Here is a 20,421-nt window from a genome sequence, read left to right on the forward strand (position 1 = left end):
TGTAAAACGTTTTTCTAAAGAATCAATATTTTTGAAGATATTTAGTAAAATTGTTACAACTTGAAAGGGGCTGGTAAAAATCCTATAATCAATTACAAGCTCTGGTAGTAAAATCGGGTGATCATTTCGAAATTACAAAATTGGAACATCTTGATATTTGCTATCCATCAGCTGTCAATTAACTCATAATTGTGAAACGAAAGGCAGAAATGTATTCCGAAGTCAAATCATCGAAGAATTGAAGGACAAGTAACTGATGTAGATATAGGATAAAACAAACTAATTAGGGGATTAATAGAATGTGCCTTCACTAAAGATGTTCTGCTATAATCTGCGAGAGAAAAGTATCCACCAATAATCTTTAACTGATGTAAGTATCAAAAAAATTAGGTATAACAAAAATCTCAATAAAAAATCAACACAACAGAAGGTTGAACATGTAAATGCAGTCGAGTACCTATGTATATATCGTGTGCTACTTGACACACTCATTGAAAGCCGATGTGGACATATGCCAAATATTTATTCCATAGATAACCATGACATTAGTTCAAAACCCGCCAATATATTTGGCGATGGATTGAAGCTAATATTATTTAAATGTACAACACGAAGTGTTTTCAAACATGTGTTAATTTTCAATGCGTGTAAAAAAATTGTGACGTCATAAAGTGAATTATTCTTATTATAAGTAAAATGGAAATAAAATAAAATCCGGAATCTTGAAGGACTAGTTACTTGATAGAACATGAAATAAATTAAATAAATTGGATACTGATCTGTAGACTATTAGAAAATTCTCAGATAACTTGGTGCTGGGTGAAAAGAAGACACAATATGTCTTTCATTACTTATTTTCCTTTGTACTTCCATCCCTAGAGAAATAAATTGATATTTTACGTAATTACGAATTACACTCTAATTAGATTACCATAAAATATTGCAAAGCGAATGCAATTACAATGAATAAAAAATGAGGAAGTTTCAATTTAGTCAATTTAAATAACACAACGCATAAAGAATCCTTGATGGTCCTTAGAATGGACTGTTTTAGTGTTTTATTCCATTAATTCAACATAATAAATTATAATATTTATTGACTTTGGTATTTGAGTTAATAGAAGTTCTCTACAGCGAGTAATGGAAAAGTTTATAGCGTTGTAAGTTTAAGAGCTAACCACGTAAAATGTTAGTAGTTACCCTGGTAATTATATGAACAATTTACAAACAAAATTTTGCTTACATGATACTTGTGAATTACAAATGAGTGAAAATGGTATTTTCATTCCGGTAAAAACATATTCTTTGTATCAGCATGTTTTCTCCAAGAAGATCGTACAATAGAAATAGCGTAAAATTCATACATCGAATTTATTTTTAATATAGATTAATATGAAAAAAAAAAAATAATTGGATTTTGGAGTGACAATTATTGTATCTTAAATAACGAAAAAGGATTTCTTATTATTAATTTCAATCTTTAGTTGGCCAATTTAAGGGCAATGTTTTCTTTCACAATCCTTCATACAAAATTGTTTTTATAATTTCAGTAGATGTAATCAGGAATCCAACCTCCGATCTCGTGGTCGAAATTAAGGAGTTCGACTAACTGTGCTATTTGAGATTTGATATCGAATTTATCGCGATATAAGTATATATGGCCAAATGGGGCGAATAAAAAAAAGTCGCTTTTATTATTATTATTATTATTATTATTATCATTCTATTAGAAATTATTATAATAGCATTTCTTTCAAATAATATTTTGAAAGCTTCAACAAGATAGAAATTATTTCATCGAAATCGAGAGGAAAAGTATTATTACATTCTAATTAAATTGATTTATCTGGGTGATATTGTAAGAAATTGTAACTTAGTTAATAAAATCGAAAATAAATTCTTACCGGACTGGGAACCAATATTTTCTGCAATTGTAGTATTATCTCAAACACGTGGTGATTAACCTTAACTTCCTATTTATCTATCATTTGATTACGCTTTATATAATAAGTCAATCTTAAGCTTTACCATCACAGCAACCTCTCTCTCCTGTTCAGTGAAAATAGTTAAATTGTGAACTTATTTAATTACACAGCTTTCACTAATGCCCAATGAGAAGCATTTCATTTGAATGCAATTACTATTAGCAAAACCTACTAATTTTTTAACATAACAAATTTTTAACATTTTTTAACCACTTTGGAACCACAAATTATACGATCTTGACGATTGTATGTTATTTTGGAATAACGGTGCACCCTTTCCATTATTGAGCTATTTATACAGATTTCCTGAATTGTTTAGAAAAACTTTGATTCACCATCATAATTTCCGAAGAGAAATCTAAGTATTAACAAGTTACATTCATAAACCCCATATAACTCCAAAATCGTAATTCTAATTATGAACTAATCTTCAGTAACATTTATAAAATCTGCAGTTATACGTTACAATTCAAAAACCCAAGTAACAAGTATTGGGGAAATATTTAGCACAATTATAATATTCTATTGAAGTATGAGGAAATGTAATTTTAACATATAGCTGTCTCTAATTGCCCAATCAGATACATAGTTGTAAATTCAAATGGCTATGACTTACCTATTGTCCTGGAGCTAGAAAGTGGACTCAGTGGATAGAAATCTCCATGCAAGGGACAATGGAACCCTATAGTCTGTTCTCTCCTTCTCGCCCTCTTCGTTAAGACACACAGCACAAAACCAGCTACGAGCATAAAAAAACCCACAACAATACATGCTGGACCGAGAATACGGGAATTTCCCGTGAATGTTATCCGAGCTTCATATCGATCCGCATCTTCATCTTCTCCCGGACCTCTATAAGATGCAGCTGGAAAAGAATAAATACGATAAAATTTATAGGATACGTTTCTATCTGAAGTAACGACATTTATTCTCTCCCTATGGCCAACTGATGCGATTAAATTTCATATCATATTCTAGTTATATTTGACACAATAGATATTTTTCAATATGTTGCTTTTTTCACTTACAAAAAGCAAGAATCTCAAATCAAATTAATTACCGTTCGTTTCAATTTAACTTTTTACAATTATTAACTTTGTTAAGTTACGATACTCAAACATATGGGTTAGATATTAGCCTCTTGAATTTATTATTATTTATTCGAGGTTCCCTTACACTACTTTCGAATTCACTACTGTGGAGTAGGCGCCGTGATCTAGTCGAAAGATCCTCTATCTAAAATCTGTGTCCGGACAACTTCCATAAGTAAACAGTTCACCATGTCATCTGTCGAGAAACAATGGCAAACCATCTATAGTCTTTTAGAATAGATGTTCTTATCTGCCATTAAACTTCAGTTCTTTTCTATATGTGGTTATCGGACAGCCAACACAGATAGAAGTAAGAGGTAATGAAGTCGTCAAAATACGCTCCTCACGGAATAATTTTTCGTCAGTAATAGATCTTTCATGGCAACATTATTAAACGCATTATCAGATGGTACGAGAATATCGCGTCTAGTTATCGCGCCGATACTCGGGATGAGACGAGAGTTTCATTAGTCTCGTTACCAGTCTCGTACATAACATATTCCTACGTGCAGAATTGAAAACGTACAGAGGGACGAGAGAGTCCTGTACCGGGGAAACGGGTACTGTAATTTATTTTGATGTTTTTAAATTGTAGATACTACGTTTTACTGTGAAATGCGAGACGAGACGAAAGTGAAGGTTGCAAGACTAAACTTCTCGATACCTTCTCTCCAGTTTAATCTTGGTCTTCCTCTTTTTCTTCTTCCTTGTGGTGCCCAATTTGAAATTTGTTTGGGTATGCGGTCTTCAGGCATTGTTTGGACATGTCCGTACCATCTTAACTGATTCACCCTAATGTCTTCCGTAATCGTATGTTGCACCTTCATGATCTCCCTGATTCTGTCGTTTCTTATTTTTTCCAGTCTTGATATTCCTGCCGCGCGTCTCCAATAATCCATTTCTGTGGCTTCAAGCATTTTGACTGTTTTTTCTTTTAGAGGCCAGACTTCGCTACTATATGTTGTTATACTTTTTATTATGCTATTGTATATTCGATGTTTGTTTTCCTTGGATATTTGTTTGTCCCACAATACACTATTTAGTTGTCTTATTGCTTGTCTTCCTTGGTTATTTCTTTGTGCTATTGCTTCATCTAAACTTCCATCATTAGTGATGATCATGCCTAGGTATTTGTATTTTGTACAATGACTTATTTTTTGTTGTGTTTCTTCAAGTATTAAATTTTGTTGTTCTCTTCCAATACACATATATTCCGTTTTACTAAAATTTACTTCTAGACCCCATTTCCTGTATTCCTCTACTAGCTTTCTTGTCATATATTCTAAGTCTTCGTAGTCCTGTGCCAAGATTAGTTGGTCATCTGCAAAACACAGGGTATATAGTGTGGAATCGATTAGTGGAATGCCCATGTTCTTACATTTCCTTTTCCAGTGTGCTAGTGCGTGTTCCAGGTATATCTTGAAGAGTGTGGGCGACAGACAGCATCCTTGTTTTAACCCCTTATTGATGGAGAATCCTTTTGAGACCTTGTTTCCTATTTTTACTTGCGATTTACTGTTTTCATAAAGCTTTTGTACTGCTTTTATTACGGCCGCATTTATATTTGTTCTTTCCAAGGCATCCCATAGTTTTGTTTGCGGTACGCTGTCATATGCTTTTTTAAGGTCAACATACAAAAGGTGGAGTTCTTGATTTTTGGCGGTTTTCTTATCAATTATTCGCGAAATCGTAAATAAATGATCAATAGTCGACCTTCCCGCTCTGAAGACTGCCTGTTCTTCTGCCTCCATGTTGCAATATTCCTGTTCGATTTTATTTTTTATGATTTTTCCATAAATTCTGGATATTGTATACAGCACTGTAAGTCCCCGGTAGTTGTCGCAATTTTCTCTGCCCCCTTTTTTATATACGGTAGTCATATAAGATGTTTTCCACTCTTGGGGTAGCGCTTCACCATTTATACACTTCTGGAAAAGCATTTGCAGATGAGAAAAAAGTTTTTCAGTGCCATTTTTAATTAACTCTGGTGCTATTTGACCCGGACCTGGAGATTTTCGATTCTTTAGTGACTGACAAACGTCTTTTACTTCTTTAATTGTAATTTTAAGCGGAGATGTGATTATGTTTATATTGTCCTGTCTTTGATTTTTGAACTCTGGTCTTGTTTCTGTAAACAATTTAGAGAAGTACTCACCCCATTTTTCTAATGTTGTTGACGATATAAGATTATTTGATCTATCTTCTCGAGGAGATTTTAAGGTTTTCCAACTTTCTGTGTTTCTGCTGCCTCCTAGGTATGTGTTTATTTGAGTGCAGGTCTTTTCCCATGTCTCGTTTTTCTTTTTTGTTATAACTTTTCTTACTTTTGTCTGTGCTTCTTTAAAATTTCTTTTATCATTATCATTTTTCGTGCATAGAAACTTGGAGAACTTTACTTTCTTATCGTTTATGAGATCCTCAATTTCCTTGTCCCACCAGTACGTTCTTGGTCTTCTAGTGTTATCGGATCTTCCCAAGGCTTCTTCCGCTGCAGCAATCATGCTTCTTTTGATAAAGCTGTAGTGTTGTTCCGGATTGTCAAAATTTTCCTGTACCAGTTTCCCATCTAGACATTTTTGATATAAGTTCTTTACACTTTCTTTTTTTAAGCTATTTAAATTGAATCTATTAATTTTTATTTCAAATGCTTTTTCTTGTTGCTGTTTTTCTATTTTATTCATCTGCATGAAAGGTAAAATTTTTGTTCTAAGTAAGAAGTGGTCGAGGTCACAGTTTGCCCCTCTTTGTACTTTAACATCCTGTTTTCTAATTTTTGTGTTTTGTCTCATTATTATATATATAATAGATCTTAAGTCCCGTGTATGCTGTACCCATGTGTTTTTATGTATCATTTTGTGTTGGAAGAAGCCATTCAGTATTTTTAATGTATTTTGTTGGCATAATGTAATAAGTCTGTTTCCATTATCATTTGTTACTTCTTCCCCGAATCTTCCTACTATCTGATCGTCTATTTTCTTGCCTGTTCTTGCATTTAGGTCTTCTAGGATAATTACCTCTCTTGAGGTGCCTACTTTAGAAATTTCTTCGGACAAACATTCAAAATAGTCATCTTTGTTATTTACTGTGTCGTCTTCATTTACCCCATATGTTCCTATGACTGTCGTTTTGTTTCCGCAAATAGCTATATTTATTTTGATAATTCGTTGATTGACTGCTTCCCACGATGACACGTATTTTCTTAAACTTTTCTTAATTAATATAGATACTCCTTTCTGAGCTCGTTTGTCCTTAGTAGTGCTCCCGAATAGTAGTGATCATAATGACCCAAATTTTCTGAACCTTGTCCTTTCTTCTTTGTTTCCGTTAGCACCACTATATCCATATTTAGTTGTCTTATTTCTCGTAGAACTTCATTGATTTTGGTAGAGAGGCCTTGTACGTTCTATGTTCCTAAATTCATTTTCCGTTTCCGTTGCTTTGGTCGTCTTAATTTTTTACTTTTCCTATTCCGAGGCTTTTGACTAGGATTTTTAACCTTTATTCGTTTTTACGAGTATCGAGGGGTTGGCCCGACGCCTCAACCCCCAACCTGGAGGGCCAGGGTTTTAGATAGGAGTGCCTTCTCCTAGATAAATTGCTTTCTCTGCAGCTAATGAGTTTTATCTACCCTAAAGACAAAACTTTATAAGAGACTTATTATTTTATCAATGAGACAAAGAGATAAGACTTCATTAAAACTCGTATTGTTGGTTTTATGAAAAGAAATAACATTTATGTTGAATCAGATTAAAAATAATTTATAATACAGACAAATAGATTGCCAAAAGTGTGTTTTCACTCAATCGAATTTGAAAGAAAAAATAAGCAATTGAAAACCAGTGTGACTCATATATTTCCTCCAATTTATAATGGAACATTGAAGTGAGAAACATAGTTTAACCAATCTGAAAATATTTTTACCAAAGATTTTGAAAACCGAAATCAGGAAGGCCTAATTAAATTGGAGATAATTTATCTGAAAGAATGAGTGGTAATATTGTAATTATCAATTGCAGTGAAATTAATAAAGTATTTCTACCAAAGATCTTATTGGATTAAGTGCAATTATAATTATTTCGCAGTAATTGAAAGAATTTGTCCCTCAAATGATGTTGATGTATTGAAACAAGCTTATCTTTTGATGTATTCAAAATTATTTTAAAATGAAGACAAGAACACAAAGCAAACAGAATCTGATTTCAAAAATATACAAAAGGTGGAGTGTAAATACCTATATTCTAATAAAAAAGTTGCAAAGGAAAATAATTTGTTGAGTTTAGGTAACAATATCGAGGAACAACTTTTTTGATAGTAAAACTTCTCCTGATCTTTGAAGTGTAATCTTTAGACTTAAGGCATATTGGGAGTAATGAAAAATAAAATAGGAGTAAACTGAATAAAACATTCTCTAACACCAAATTCATTATCTAATAGAAGCACATCGGAAAAATTACAGCAATATCATTGATAACTAATAAAAAATATTTTAATATTGTTTTGTGCAGATTTGACCTACAAAATAAATTCATAAAATAACAGAAAAATATAAAAATTTGGGAAGCATTCATCATACCATCAAAATTATACAATAAAAATTCTGGGAACTTGGCTTAAGAAACAAAAATAATCATTTATTGTTGTCTAGCCAAGCAAGTAAATGCGTACATTATATAACTTTGAGTCATTAAAAACGAACACTTTCTTTTAATAGATATTTATGCATTTATATAGGTAGATAATTATACGAATAAAATAAACAAATTTTCATTCAACAGCATGGGAACCATACATTCTCAGAAGACAGCAACCCTCTCAAATTTAGCCTTCCCCTGGAAAATCCTATTAAATAATTAATGCCTTTGATAAAGAAGTCAAATCTAATATCACAGCAACCATTTTCGCAACAAAAATTTTATTTCAATGTTAAAAAATATATTGAGATCGTTATAAAGAACTTTCGAAGATGTTATTTTTTATGCTGATCAGAGCTACATCGTCTAAATAAACCTAGTATGTTTAAAACTGAAATTAAACTTTGCAGAAAACATAAACTATTACAAGGTATGACGTTAGGTAACGAGATTACCGCCGCTACAGAAAAAGTACGCATACACCAAAGGTTAGTGACTGTCAGATGTTTAGACTGAAACCTATTCTTTCGAATGCGATGTCTACCGCCTCTGTAGGGAAACTAGTGTAGCCGTTTCCTGCGAGTTACGCTGCTCCTTGAGATTTCGGCATGCACGACTTAGTTTAGTTTTACGCTTTGTATATATATTATTGTATATTGTTTTGATGATTTATATAGAGTAAGTTTAAATAATTATCAAACTTTGTTTATTGTGCTACATCTTCACAATCCTCAACCCAAAGACTGGCATCCATAGTAGGAAAGGCAACATCCCAGTGTTAGATCAGCCAGTCAAATCTTCATTAAAATGAACAAGATTTGAGCCTGTTGAAGTTGTGAAAGTAAAAGCGACGCGCATCTTGAAAGAACTAAGAGAAAAAGGCTTTCCACGCTATATTTTGGATTCTACTGTTGGATCATGGCTAAAAATGACAATGATTATTCTTTTTAATCAACTGAGAATTTAAGATTCCATGTCTCAAGATTCAGAGTAACTATCTACATTCTTTTTGAAAAATCTTGACCTAAAAGAGTGCGATACAATATTATTCTATAAACCACAATGATTATATTACAAACGTTTTTCACGAATTTGTTTTGCCGTGGATGATGGAAAAAAGATTAGGATTCTCCCTTGAAATTCTTCATCACTTGCCTGACACAATGGTCATATTCAAGTATAAATTTCATACACCAATTAGTTGGAATATTTAACTGGACGGAAACGATTGACGAATATCGATTAATGAAAAATTTGGAATATGGTGGTTGCTACACTGATGTGAATATGTCAAATCTGACATTGCCGTCATAAAGTTTGGCTTTTTTAATTGTCAACGTATTCAGAACGTGTTGTTATACGAATGCTATTTGAGATGTTTACAGAAATATTAATTTTGGTCAAACAAGGAATTAAAACTTATCTACAGGTTAAATTTCGTAAGGTCGTCCAAAATGGCATGTTGTGCCAGAAAACATCGATGCTGTGTTTAAACTGGTATTGCAAGATCGTCATGTGACATACGGACATGTCAAAAAAATTTGTTCGTGTATAATTTGACGATCGCTCAACAAACCTCGTGGTGACTAGTCCAAGGAAATGCTGACAAAATTCGATCTCGGTGCTTCAGAATACGTTTATAAAATCGTGACAGGCGGCGAATAATGGATCTTTTGCATATGAACTCGAAACTAAACAATTATTGACATTATGGGTCTTTCAAGATGAGCCACATCAAACAAAAGTTGTTCGCGCACGATGCACTTCGAAGCAAAAGGTCGCATGATTTTTTGGAATAACTAGACATGTCGCCTCGCGTTCCATTGTAGCAACGTAGAACTGTCAATTATAAATAGTACGCCAGCGAAAAAATAAGAAGACGAATCATTCGCCACCACGACAATCTAAGGTCTGACACAGTTCAAACATAAACGTTTTTGTCAGTCAAAGCATTGAATTGATGGGGCATCCGCCATACAGTTCTTGTTTGGCACCCAATGATTTCTTCTTTTCCCGCAAATCAAAAATAAATTGCGACGTCAACATTTTTCTACGCGTGAAGAACCGATTGATGCGTTCAAATTACATGTTTTGGAGTTATCTCAATCGTAATAGAAAAATATTTTGACATTTGGTTCAAACGCAGTGTATTGTTCTTAAATGAGAATATTTTCAAAAACAATAAAGCCATAATTATAATTATAAATATTCGTAAAATACCATCAACTTGGTACAGTTATTTTGTCCGAAAATTGTAATTTCTCCTTGGTCTATTTGAATTTTGAAACTATAATCACAATATCAGCTGTTAGTTGACGTATATTTAAGTATATTTATATAAATTTTTTCATATTAACGAGTTTCTATATTTAATATGTAACAAATTTTTGTTTATGTGCCAATCGGAAGTGTATGCTATTTTTATCCACAAGTACAACAATCCTACATATTATTACTATAGACATTTGTTCTCTTCTAACTAAGTATAAAAAGGCTCAAAAAGCCGTCATGATCACTAACCTAATTTTTAGTAGACAAAGTGAGAGTAATGAAACATTCTTTGAATAAATACATGTTGTTTCATTATTATTATAAAGATTTCTAGATATAATATGCATAGAAACAAATGAATTACTCAACGCAAATCGATAATGGTTTCTCTGATAAAATGAGAGAACTTCAGTCGACTTTCCAAACTTTATAACTTCGGGGAGGTAATAGGATTGATAATCTGTTATCTAATATTTCAGCTACAAATGAATTCACTTCTTCTGTCAAAAACCACATAATGCAGCGTTTTTCACATGGGCCAGCTAAGAAATTTTGTTTGGTTGCCGTATTCAGTCATACGAGTAAAGGTATGTTTTTCCAGTTATTTTATTTAAATTACCATCAGCGGTTTCAAAGTGTTCAATACTTTTTAGGTAGATTTTATTAAAATTAAGCATTAATTGGTACATTACACAGGTCTGAGAAGTTACGCTACAGCACGAAATAATTAGTTTAGTGCTAAAATAACTTCTTCAGGGTGAATCATAAAATATTTACACATACCATTTATCTCCGTTAATATGGAAAATAGAAAGTTGTTTTTAATGAAATTTCAATAATATTTTTTCAAAAATATATCAATACAGGGTTCAAAGTGGTCTTGGAAAACAGAAAAAAACTATTTTAAATTTTAAAATGGTCAGAGACAAAATAGATGTGATGGCTTCCACGCTAATTTACGAAGGCGAAAAATATGACATGAAAAATGTGAAATTTCACATATCTGTCAAAAGTGTCAAATCGCATTGTCTCCAAACACGTATGGCACCGAAAAGCCTTCAAATCGTCATGTAAAAACAGGATGTTGCATTTAACAAGTATATACGAATTTTTGCATCCTGGAAAAACAGTCCTTATAATCTAGGTATGGGCCGTTTAAAGTTGGCATGTATTTATCCTATCTATCAAAAATATGAATAATTAAAACATGAATAAAAGTGTCAATTTTGTTAGCACTTAATTTTGCAAAGACTTCATCGATTGTTGTGTTTGCGTTTATTGTAGTTACTCTTGAAGATACTAAATCGATGTTACATGCTGCGTTTAAAAAATTTTGAGTGACATTTTAGGGAAAAGACACATTTTAATAATTTAATGAATTTTCTTCTAATAATGCTTATAATTTCTTTCATATCAGTACATCTACAGCTATACACGAATAAAAAAACTGTCGAGTTCATATTCTGCTAAATTGCTAAATTGCAGAATAAATATAATTTGCTATTGTAGTGCCCTTTAACGCACTTTAATAGTTCTTCGGTTATTTCAAAGTTACTGTTAATGGCTCGTATAAAAACAGCAAATTGAGCTGCATCAACAGTATCAGAGCTCTCGTCAACAGCCATTGAAAAGTTTGTAAATTACTTAATTTTCTCCTTCAGTTGAAGAACTAAATTTTGAGATAAATCATTTATTCTTGAAGCAACAGTGTTTCTTGAGAGCGAAAAATTTTTAATTATTGACTTTTGAGATGAAAATAAAACATCGGCAACTTTCAACTTTCTTTAATAAAATCACCATCAGTGAAAGGTTTTGATGTTTCCGCGATTTCTAATGAAATAATAAAACTTGATTTCTGGGCATCTTCGCTCTCTGAATTAGCTTTAGTAAACATCGATTGTTGACCTCGAAGTTTAGATTTTAAACATGATAATGTGTCGATTCTTATTGGAGTTTACTCCTTAAGAATCGATTTGCATATATAAGGGGCCCGGTATGAGAAAAATGTGAGGAGTAAAATCTATCGATGAATGACCTCGTTACGTTTTTGGTGCGCATCCTATGGTGCGCAACTTTCTAATTTGTCGGTGTCGACATACTTATATTGCTGTCATTGTGACGTTTTAATTTTTATCATTGTGTTCCGCTAAAGTGAACTGAAAGTATTTTCAAATAACTATGGCAGAAAGAGGTGTAGATGATATTGCCGGAACATCTAACAAACACGTGGTTGCAAGGTACGATATAATTCATGTTTTATATGTATGAGCATGTGCAATTTGTATTTATTAAATATTTTAATAATTATCGATGTAGTTCATATAAATATATATTTAAAAACAACACATAAAAGTAGATAATCAACCCAATATGAATTATCGAGCGCATCCACATAAAATAGAAAATTTCCAACCTAACCAAAAATTAATTTTTTTGTCGATGTCTATGAATTCTTCCACGTTATTATGATTTATTTTATAAATAATTTTTAAATATTAACAACTGTAGTCAATAATTCGATAATATTATCAGAAAAATCGACAATATTTTTTCATTATAATGTTTTTATATAATTTTCTTTCGAAAATTTATTTTTTAGCTTATTTAAATAATTTTCATGTACTATTTATTATTGTATGTAAAAGATTTAGTGACATAATTATCTTTTTATAACCATTTTTGGTAATTATTAAGATAATATTATATTTTAAATAAAAAATTAATTATAATAATTTAAAAAAAATGTTTATAAAAACCTTTTTTCATCAATTTTCTTAAAGTCGGTTAAAATTTTTATAATTATGCATTTATAAATTTTCTAATTTTTTTTAATATTTTTTTACTACGAAAACATCGCAACCTCCAAAAACTCCAGCCGAGAGACAGCGAGCTTACAGATTAAAAAAAATTAATGAAGGAAGCCCAAAATATTCTGGCAATCAACCAATCTTTTTTAAGTTAAATAAACTCTTTTTGCGTCTGGTTAGACTATCGAACTTAAGGAGTAAACTCCAGTTGTGCGTCGGAGCTGACACACACACACAATTTTTTTTTTTTTTTCAGTATAACAATCGAATTTTGACTTATGATTCGTACCATAGTGTCTCTTCAAATTAAACTTACAGACAGCAACTGTTTGATTACAAATCAAACACAGTGGTTTACCGTCCATGCTTTATGAAAAAGGATATAGAAGAAGGAATGAGTATTCATAATATTATTATTTTATTTGAGATCTCAATAAAACATGAACTAATCTAGTTCAGTATTGCAATATATAATTTCCGAATAAATTATTTCAGATCACAGAACACATCAACTAAGCAAATTCAAAATAACAGCTTGGAAATAATATTTGTTATCATTTTATAATTTTTCAACTTATTTATTTATTTTAAAGTGTAGTGACAAAACTACCGCCCCTGCCACAGTGTTCGGCCTTGCCTCAGAGACGCGAACGCCGCGCATCGTCCGTGCTTATCGTGGCCAATTTACTGAATAATTGGCACAATGGAAAAAAATCTCAAAGATCCTCAAAAAAGTTTCTCATCTGCTCTATAACATAACAACAGATATCGAGTAGTTTCCATCGTGGCTTGGATTTGTTTAAATTATTATGGCAAATCTGTCGACAGTGAAACCAACATGTATCAATGCTTATTTTAGTGGTGTCGTGGGGTCAAATTTTCACTGTACCGTGTAAAAGAAAGTAAATCTTAAGGCAGTACATTCTGATAGAATTTGGCATGTAAGCGAGTACTACAAAATAATATAACACAGGTGCGTAAAATAGACGACCATGGTTTCAAACATAAAATCAATATTCTCTAGATGTCCATTACTATGATAAATGAAGAGGAAAGACACTGAATTTGTTTCAAAATTTGGTAGCATACAGAGAAAATTAGAAGCAATTTAGAAACAATTAATAGTGAGCACCTCAACAAGGCATTAGAATTGAGTTTGACATATATTGTTTACAAAACTTTGTGAATGCAAAGTATTTTACTTTCCTATAAAATAACCAAAACTAAAAAGGTTTGTTAAATATTTCATTATATAGCCAATATGTAGATCAATTTCTTGAAATGTTGACTAAAAAACACGAGGAAATAAAGACGTACATTTATTTACCCACGTCTGATTTCAAGATGGTACAATGACTGTGGAAGTACAATATTTATTCTAACCAATAGAACTCATATAGAGTTGTCAACTCACCTGTTAAAACACAACCAACTAGTAAAAAAAGAAATCCAAAAATTGGCAAAATAATTTGACAATTGGCAGCTACAACGACACCCGCCACCATGAGACCTCCTTCGATTTTTTCGACGCGAAGACGAGATATGGGGGCGGGGCAGCGTAGTTTACTGCTACCGATGGCTGATCCAGCACTGCCTGAGATCTCGTTAGGCCTGAAACAATGAATTGAATTAGCCAAATGTTCAAAAGTCATGTTTTCATAGAAATTGGTATTTGAATAAACTCTATAATTTGATTATTTCATTCGTGTTCTTCTCATAAAAATTATATAATCAGAATGAAAGTAAGCTGTTAAAATATGTCCAATTTGATAAATAAATAGTAGTGATCATTGATTCTGTTAATTTATTTAAATTTCATACATTCTTTGGCATACATACTTTGATAAGGTTTTTTCTTAATCGATATAGTCAATCTAACATATGTAATATTTCTATATGGACTGTTCCTATAAGTGGAAGGTATTCCGACTAAGTGAGGCAAATAGTGTATCGTTCTCTCTCTCCTCCGAGCACTTCAGTTAGTTCTGCGCATCTTTTGGGCGCATGAAGCATGTGCAGTATATATAAAGTGACTAGAATGACAGAGAAAATTATTGTTGTCGGTACCGTAACGTAGGGATGTCGAACCCATACCAACTGTCCATATAGGAGTATTACATATATGCAATCTAATATGAGCAAGTCCAATTTATTAAAATATCAACAGATTTATGTATTACAATAAATTCTATGTTTCTGATCAACAATATTACCGGATAATATTGTTGCTAAAATAAATATTAATATTAGAAATTGCCAATATTTTTCATTTTGATTTATACTAATTCATTAAAATTAATTGTGTGTGGAAGATTTCGAAAAAATCATTATTATATTACCTAATAAAAACACCAACAGGGTCCAAAGTTGAACTGGTATAAATTATAGTATCATTGAAGTTTGCGTTTATTAATGTATTTTTATAGTGAGTTTATTCTGATTCAAAAGCTTCACTTTCTCGATCAGAAAACCAACAATTCCAAAAAATGAGAGGATATTTTCCTCTACTTATATTAGCTCTACTCAATGCATATTTTCAAAAATATGAGATCCCATCCACCTTGAAAATCCATAAGGTAACCAACCTTTGTCGAGCAAAATATTCAAGACGAGATTTGGGAATTTTGCAGGCTGATACTTCCCTAAATCATATTTATAAGGACCTTAAAGTTTAAATTTCAAATGTGGGGAGTGCAGTTCCAAAAATCCAACAACAATTGTTATGGTTTGGACAAATAGTGAGAATGAAAGATGACAAAATAGTAAAAATGATATGGGGAACCGAAACAAACAAAAAGAAGGTTTACAAGAAAATGGAATAAAGATATAAGAAAAAATCTGGCAAAAAGAGAACTAAACTGGAGACGAGCTAAACACGAAGTAAAAGATAGGATTAAATGGAGAAGAAATATCACCTCTACACCTATGGCAGAAGAGGTTGCGGATAGGTAAGTAAAGTTTAAATAATAAAGTTTTCCAACTACTATTTACAGGTGCTCAATGTAGCCCCTTTGAACCTTTTTAGATACACTGCATTTATCTATTCGAAATCGATAGCTGCTCTTATACGGTTTTTCAGTTCAACCAATTTTGTTGAAAGAGGGGATATAAACAGTGCTTCTCGCCTTCATTTGACACACGAATTCGACCTGATGATTAGTCTTAACAGAGATACGTGCATTAATAAATTGCTTATACCATCTTCTTACGTTCTGGGTTGTAGGAGGATCAACACCGTATGTGGGCCGAAATTCACATTATATAGAAATTTCAGATTAGCATCAAGCAAACATACTACTTTTTCTGTTGTACAGATGCTATCAATCTGGGCGTTGGCAGAAGCGCAGCATAGCTTCATATTTCTAATAGTATGTTCTAATGATTCTAATAAAAATAATTTTTTGATAGAGATTTTGTAAAAATATTATCGGTTTTTGGTACTTCTTAATGGATCCCATATTCTATTATAGAAAACATTTTAATACCATTTTCATTAACTATAACATTCCATTATTCATGGCCTGTTCAATTTATATACAACTATTCGGAGCTATGGTGTCAATCGACATAAAGGTTAATTTGATACCAATGTGGCAAAAATATGAAGTACTAACATAAGAATGTATACTTCTGATTCGTCGGAAATATGACTCAATTCTGTTTTGGAACAAAGCCAATGCTTACGCTTCATAATACATAGGTATTTCAAGAATTCTTGGTTGGTTAATACAATTTTTACGATGAGTCAAATAATGTTTCAGACTTCTAAAAAAGAAATTGTTAATCAATCCATGAGAATTTCATTTAGAAAATCCGAAAAAATAAACTACTGTTTTTTATAAATATTCCGAGCATTTCAATAATGATATATTGTCATATCACCCTAAAACAAAAGGAGTAATATTATATATCAAGGACCTTGTAATGATCATGACGCTGTTTACATAGAGTAGACATCTCGATATTTAGAAAATAGATTAAAAGGTCACCGAAACGATAAAAAGGAATAAAACTGCATAAACTTTCAAAAATTCTTAAAACTGATTTGAATACACGGAAAATAGAATTTTTAGATATGGTTCACATACATAGGAACAAAAAAGCTACCAATAGGGAAAAATTAATAGATTTCTATATTGATTTTATTTTTATTTTGATATTCACGATGTAGGTGGTCTATGTATTCATGACCGAAGTAGGTCCAAACGTCAAATTTTTATAAAGGTCTAAGGAGTAAAAAATTGAATACAATAATAATAGTTCACCTTTTTTAACCATATATTAAAACAGTTACTCCTAGAGTTACGGGAATCTTTAAACGATGCATATTTAACACACTATTTACTGCTAAGACCACACCAACATACAAAATTACATTACACAATCTGACATGTGTTTTGATACGCAAATTATCGTCGTCAGAACCGAAGGTACACAATTTACTTCAAGTACTTTTGTGTTGCTGATCGAAATTATTATAAGTTTGTTCAGATAGGTAGATTTTTCATCTTTTAGACCTCTTCAGATAATTTTCTCAAATAAATGATCTCGATTTTATGTCTACTTCAATACATAACTTACAGCAACTATGAATTCAAATTATTTATATTTGCAACTGTATATAAATATTTTTGGATGCACCTGGTGAAAAAAGTGTTGTGAATATCCAGAATCCGTTCCACAATTATATTGTATGAGTGGGTTATGTCAATATCATTCAAGAAATTAACCAGGTTCATACTTACTGTGAATAAAATGAAAATTGTACGTCTTTTTATGTCATAATAATTTAGTATAAACAGATGTGCAATAGATGATTTTTTTGCATTTTACCAGCATTTTTTCAAAAGTAGTATTTATTTACAGACGTAATGGAAGTTCTAGTATCTTCTGTTAAAAGTTGAATATGAACACATTCAGAACCAACAAGGTTGGAGTATCAGGGCTGTACTTTGCAAAATATCTATTTTGTTGTCTGATTAGTTATGAATGATTCTCAAACTTGAAAGTACAAAGCAAATGCAATTTAAAAGAATATATGCAAAACCATTCGAAAGAATTTTTTAAATCATATTTTCACTGTTAAGCTCAGCCTGTCTACCAAAGGTTTAATTTGAAAACAATAATTGTCAGTTATAATAATTCATATGCTAGTGATTCATATATTCTTATTAATTTCGTAGCAATTTCGATATAAAATTGGTCACAATGTTTTACTATACGATAAATAATTTGGTAAATCTGAATCTGAAGAAATATACAGGTGTATAACTTAAAAAGCATATATTTGCTTTGTCATGCAGCTGTGAGTAATCCTGTAGATATCAACATATTTTCCATGTTTTTGAATAATTTTCATAATACCGGAGTAATCGACCATTGTCACACTATATAAAATGCAAAACCAAAACTATGACCATCTTTAGATCTGTAAGACCAAGACCAAGCAGTGCAAGACTTACCCAAAACCAAACCTAGTAATGTAAGATTTACGCAAGACCAATTTCGAGCACGCAGGACTACTGGAATTTTTTGGAATTTTTTGACATTTTTTATTTGTTTAAATATTTTTGAGTATAGACAAAAAATTTCCTTTAAATGTTTTTAAAAAATTGATAAATGAAAGCAAAATCCTGGCCTGCGTTCTTCCCACAGTAGATATTAGAGAAGAATGTAAGTATTTGGGATCCTGAAAACTATAGAAGAAAAAAATGGTTAAACGGAAAACGTTCTCTTCATTTGCTAGTTCAATTATATTTCAATATCGAATTAATAACAAATTTTTAATTCATAACGAACTTATCTCTTTACATTTTTGATAAAAATAAAACCAAAAAAAAAATCATTTCTAAAAACTGTTCGTTATTTTTGTTATTTGTACCTATAAATTATAGTAGAGTTCAACAGTATTTACTGTACGGTTCTACGCATCTAGCTGTGTAATTTCGTTGTTTTTAAATCAACAAAAATTTAAATTCGTTTATACAAAGCGTTACACGATAAAATTAGGTGAATGTTCTTTGTATAAAATTCAACAAACCAATTTTACAACCAATAAACGTTGGCTTATAAAAGCAAGTGAATAATTCATTGACAAATTATATTATATACTAAAGATTCGTGACAAACTACAATAGACAGACTTTTCAAATAGCAATCTACCTTTGCTGTACAATTTCTAATTTAATTTGTTATCTATATCATGAGTAGTATATTAGAATTCTTCATCATGAAAAAATAACTTGGTAAGTGTATTGATATGAACAATCATTTGACTTCGTTAAGATGGGTACGTCCTATATATTTTGGAATAGTCCCTGGTATCAATTTTCAATTCAGACATAACGTTGATGTGTGTCAACACTCATTTTGGAAATATTCAAAATCTCCGAGAATAAAACTAAAACAACACGACGTGTTCAGCATATAATTATCTTTTAGCCGAATTGGTGAAGCATGAATCGTCCGTTAAACAGAGAAAAAAATGATTCACAGTAGAAAAAACTAAAAAAAGCAAAATAAGCATAGTCTCTTGTGTCCATCATGAAATTATATTATAATTTTGTTAAATTGAAATAATATCGTTTATTAACCCCCCTACCTTTATATTAAGTTTTAAAAAATTACTTTCTCGTTTTTAGTTTGGTTTGCTGATGGGACATTTTTTTAGTTTCCAAAGCTGTTAGGTATTTTTTTATATAAAAACTGGGTAAATCGCGTGCTATCTTCCTTTGATGAGGAGGATGGTACAAATTTATGAAACTATATATTGTAATCTATCCTTGATAAGTGTGTTAAATATCAAATAAATCCGACGTATTGAAGTGCTCAAAAATCGCCTCCAAACATTCCACTACACATACATACATTTCAAGCTAATCATGATAACAGTACGAATTTATGAGACTATATTATTGTTATCGCTCCTTAATGAGTGTGCGAAATTTCAAATAAATCCAACGCATTGAAGTACTCAAAAATGAACCTCAAAAATTCCGTTATAAACTTACACACCAAGTTATCAGGAATGTATTGAAATGAGTCTTAAAAATTGTCCGAAATTTCATAAATCCGACATCTAGCAGTGCTCAAAAATCGACTTCAAAGCAATCGCTCTTCATTCAGCGAAACAAATCCTTCGTAAAATAGGCATTTTAGATTCTAGAAAGACAGGTGAATCAAGAACCATCAGTCAATTCGTTCGTGAAACTCGTAAAACAATGGCAAATACTGCAAAATCTTTTATCATGCATATTTAGCTTTAAAGCGAACAAATGAAGCACGAATTAGCCGGGGAGGATCGTAGGCAGTTCAGAGCTCAAATGTAAGCTAAATATTATACAGAAAAACGTAAGTTATTAATATTCGATGTAAAAAATATGTATATAATATCGACGCAGTTATACATTCCAATATTTCTCAGAAAAATTACCTATTGTACTAAAAAATGGGCGGATGTAATTTGGGCGCTAAAGCATTAATATACTTTTTACAACATGTAAACTAGGCGCCAAAACCGAAGGGTCATTTTAATCCTATGTGTATTAGTCGACTGAAGTACATGATTTATGAAATACAGTTATTTATTAAATCACTGAGATTTATAATAAGATATATTTTTGTATTTTTAGATTTT

The 20,421-nt window shown here is 31.3% G+C and overlaps 1 protein-coding gene across 6 annotated transcripts in view; it reads right to left on the reverse strand.

Annotated features, from left to right (window-relative positions):
* LOC130445631 (uncharacterized) overlaps positions 1-20,421 on the reverse strand; it is a 185,852-nt gene that overhangs the window by 38,709 nt on the left and 126,722 nt on the right. For all 6 annotated transcript variants that reach the window (XM_056781420.1, XM_056781377.1, XM_056781401.1 and 3 more), the window contains exons 2-3: positions 14,200-14,396; positions 2,602-2,850 (exon numbers count right to left, since the gene is read on the reverse strand). In XM_056781420.1, coding sequence (XP_056637398.1) covers positions 2,602-2,850; positions 14,200-14,396 — 446 coding nt within the window. The remainder of the gene's footprint in view (positions 1-2,601; positions 2,851-14,199; positions 14,397-20,421) is intronic.

Source organism: Diorhabda sublineata, chromosome 1 (assembly GCF_026230105.1).
Source record: "Diorhabda sublineata isolate icDioSubl1.1 chromosome 1, icDioSubl1.1, whole genome shotgun sequence".
In the NCBI taxonomy this organism is placed as follows: domain Eukaryota; kingdom Metazoa; phylum Arthropoda; class Insecta; order Coleoptera; family Chrysomelidae; genus Diorhabda; species Diorhabda sublineata.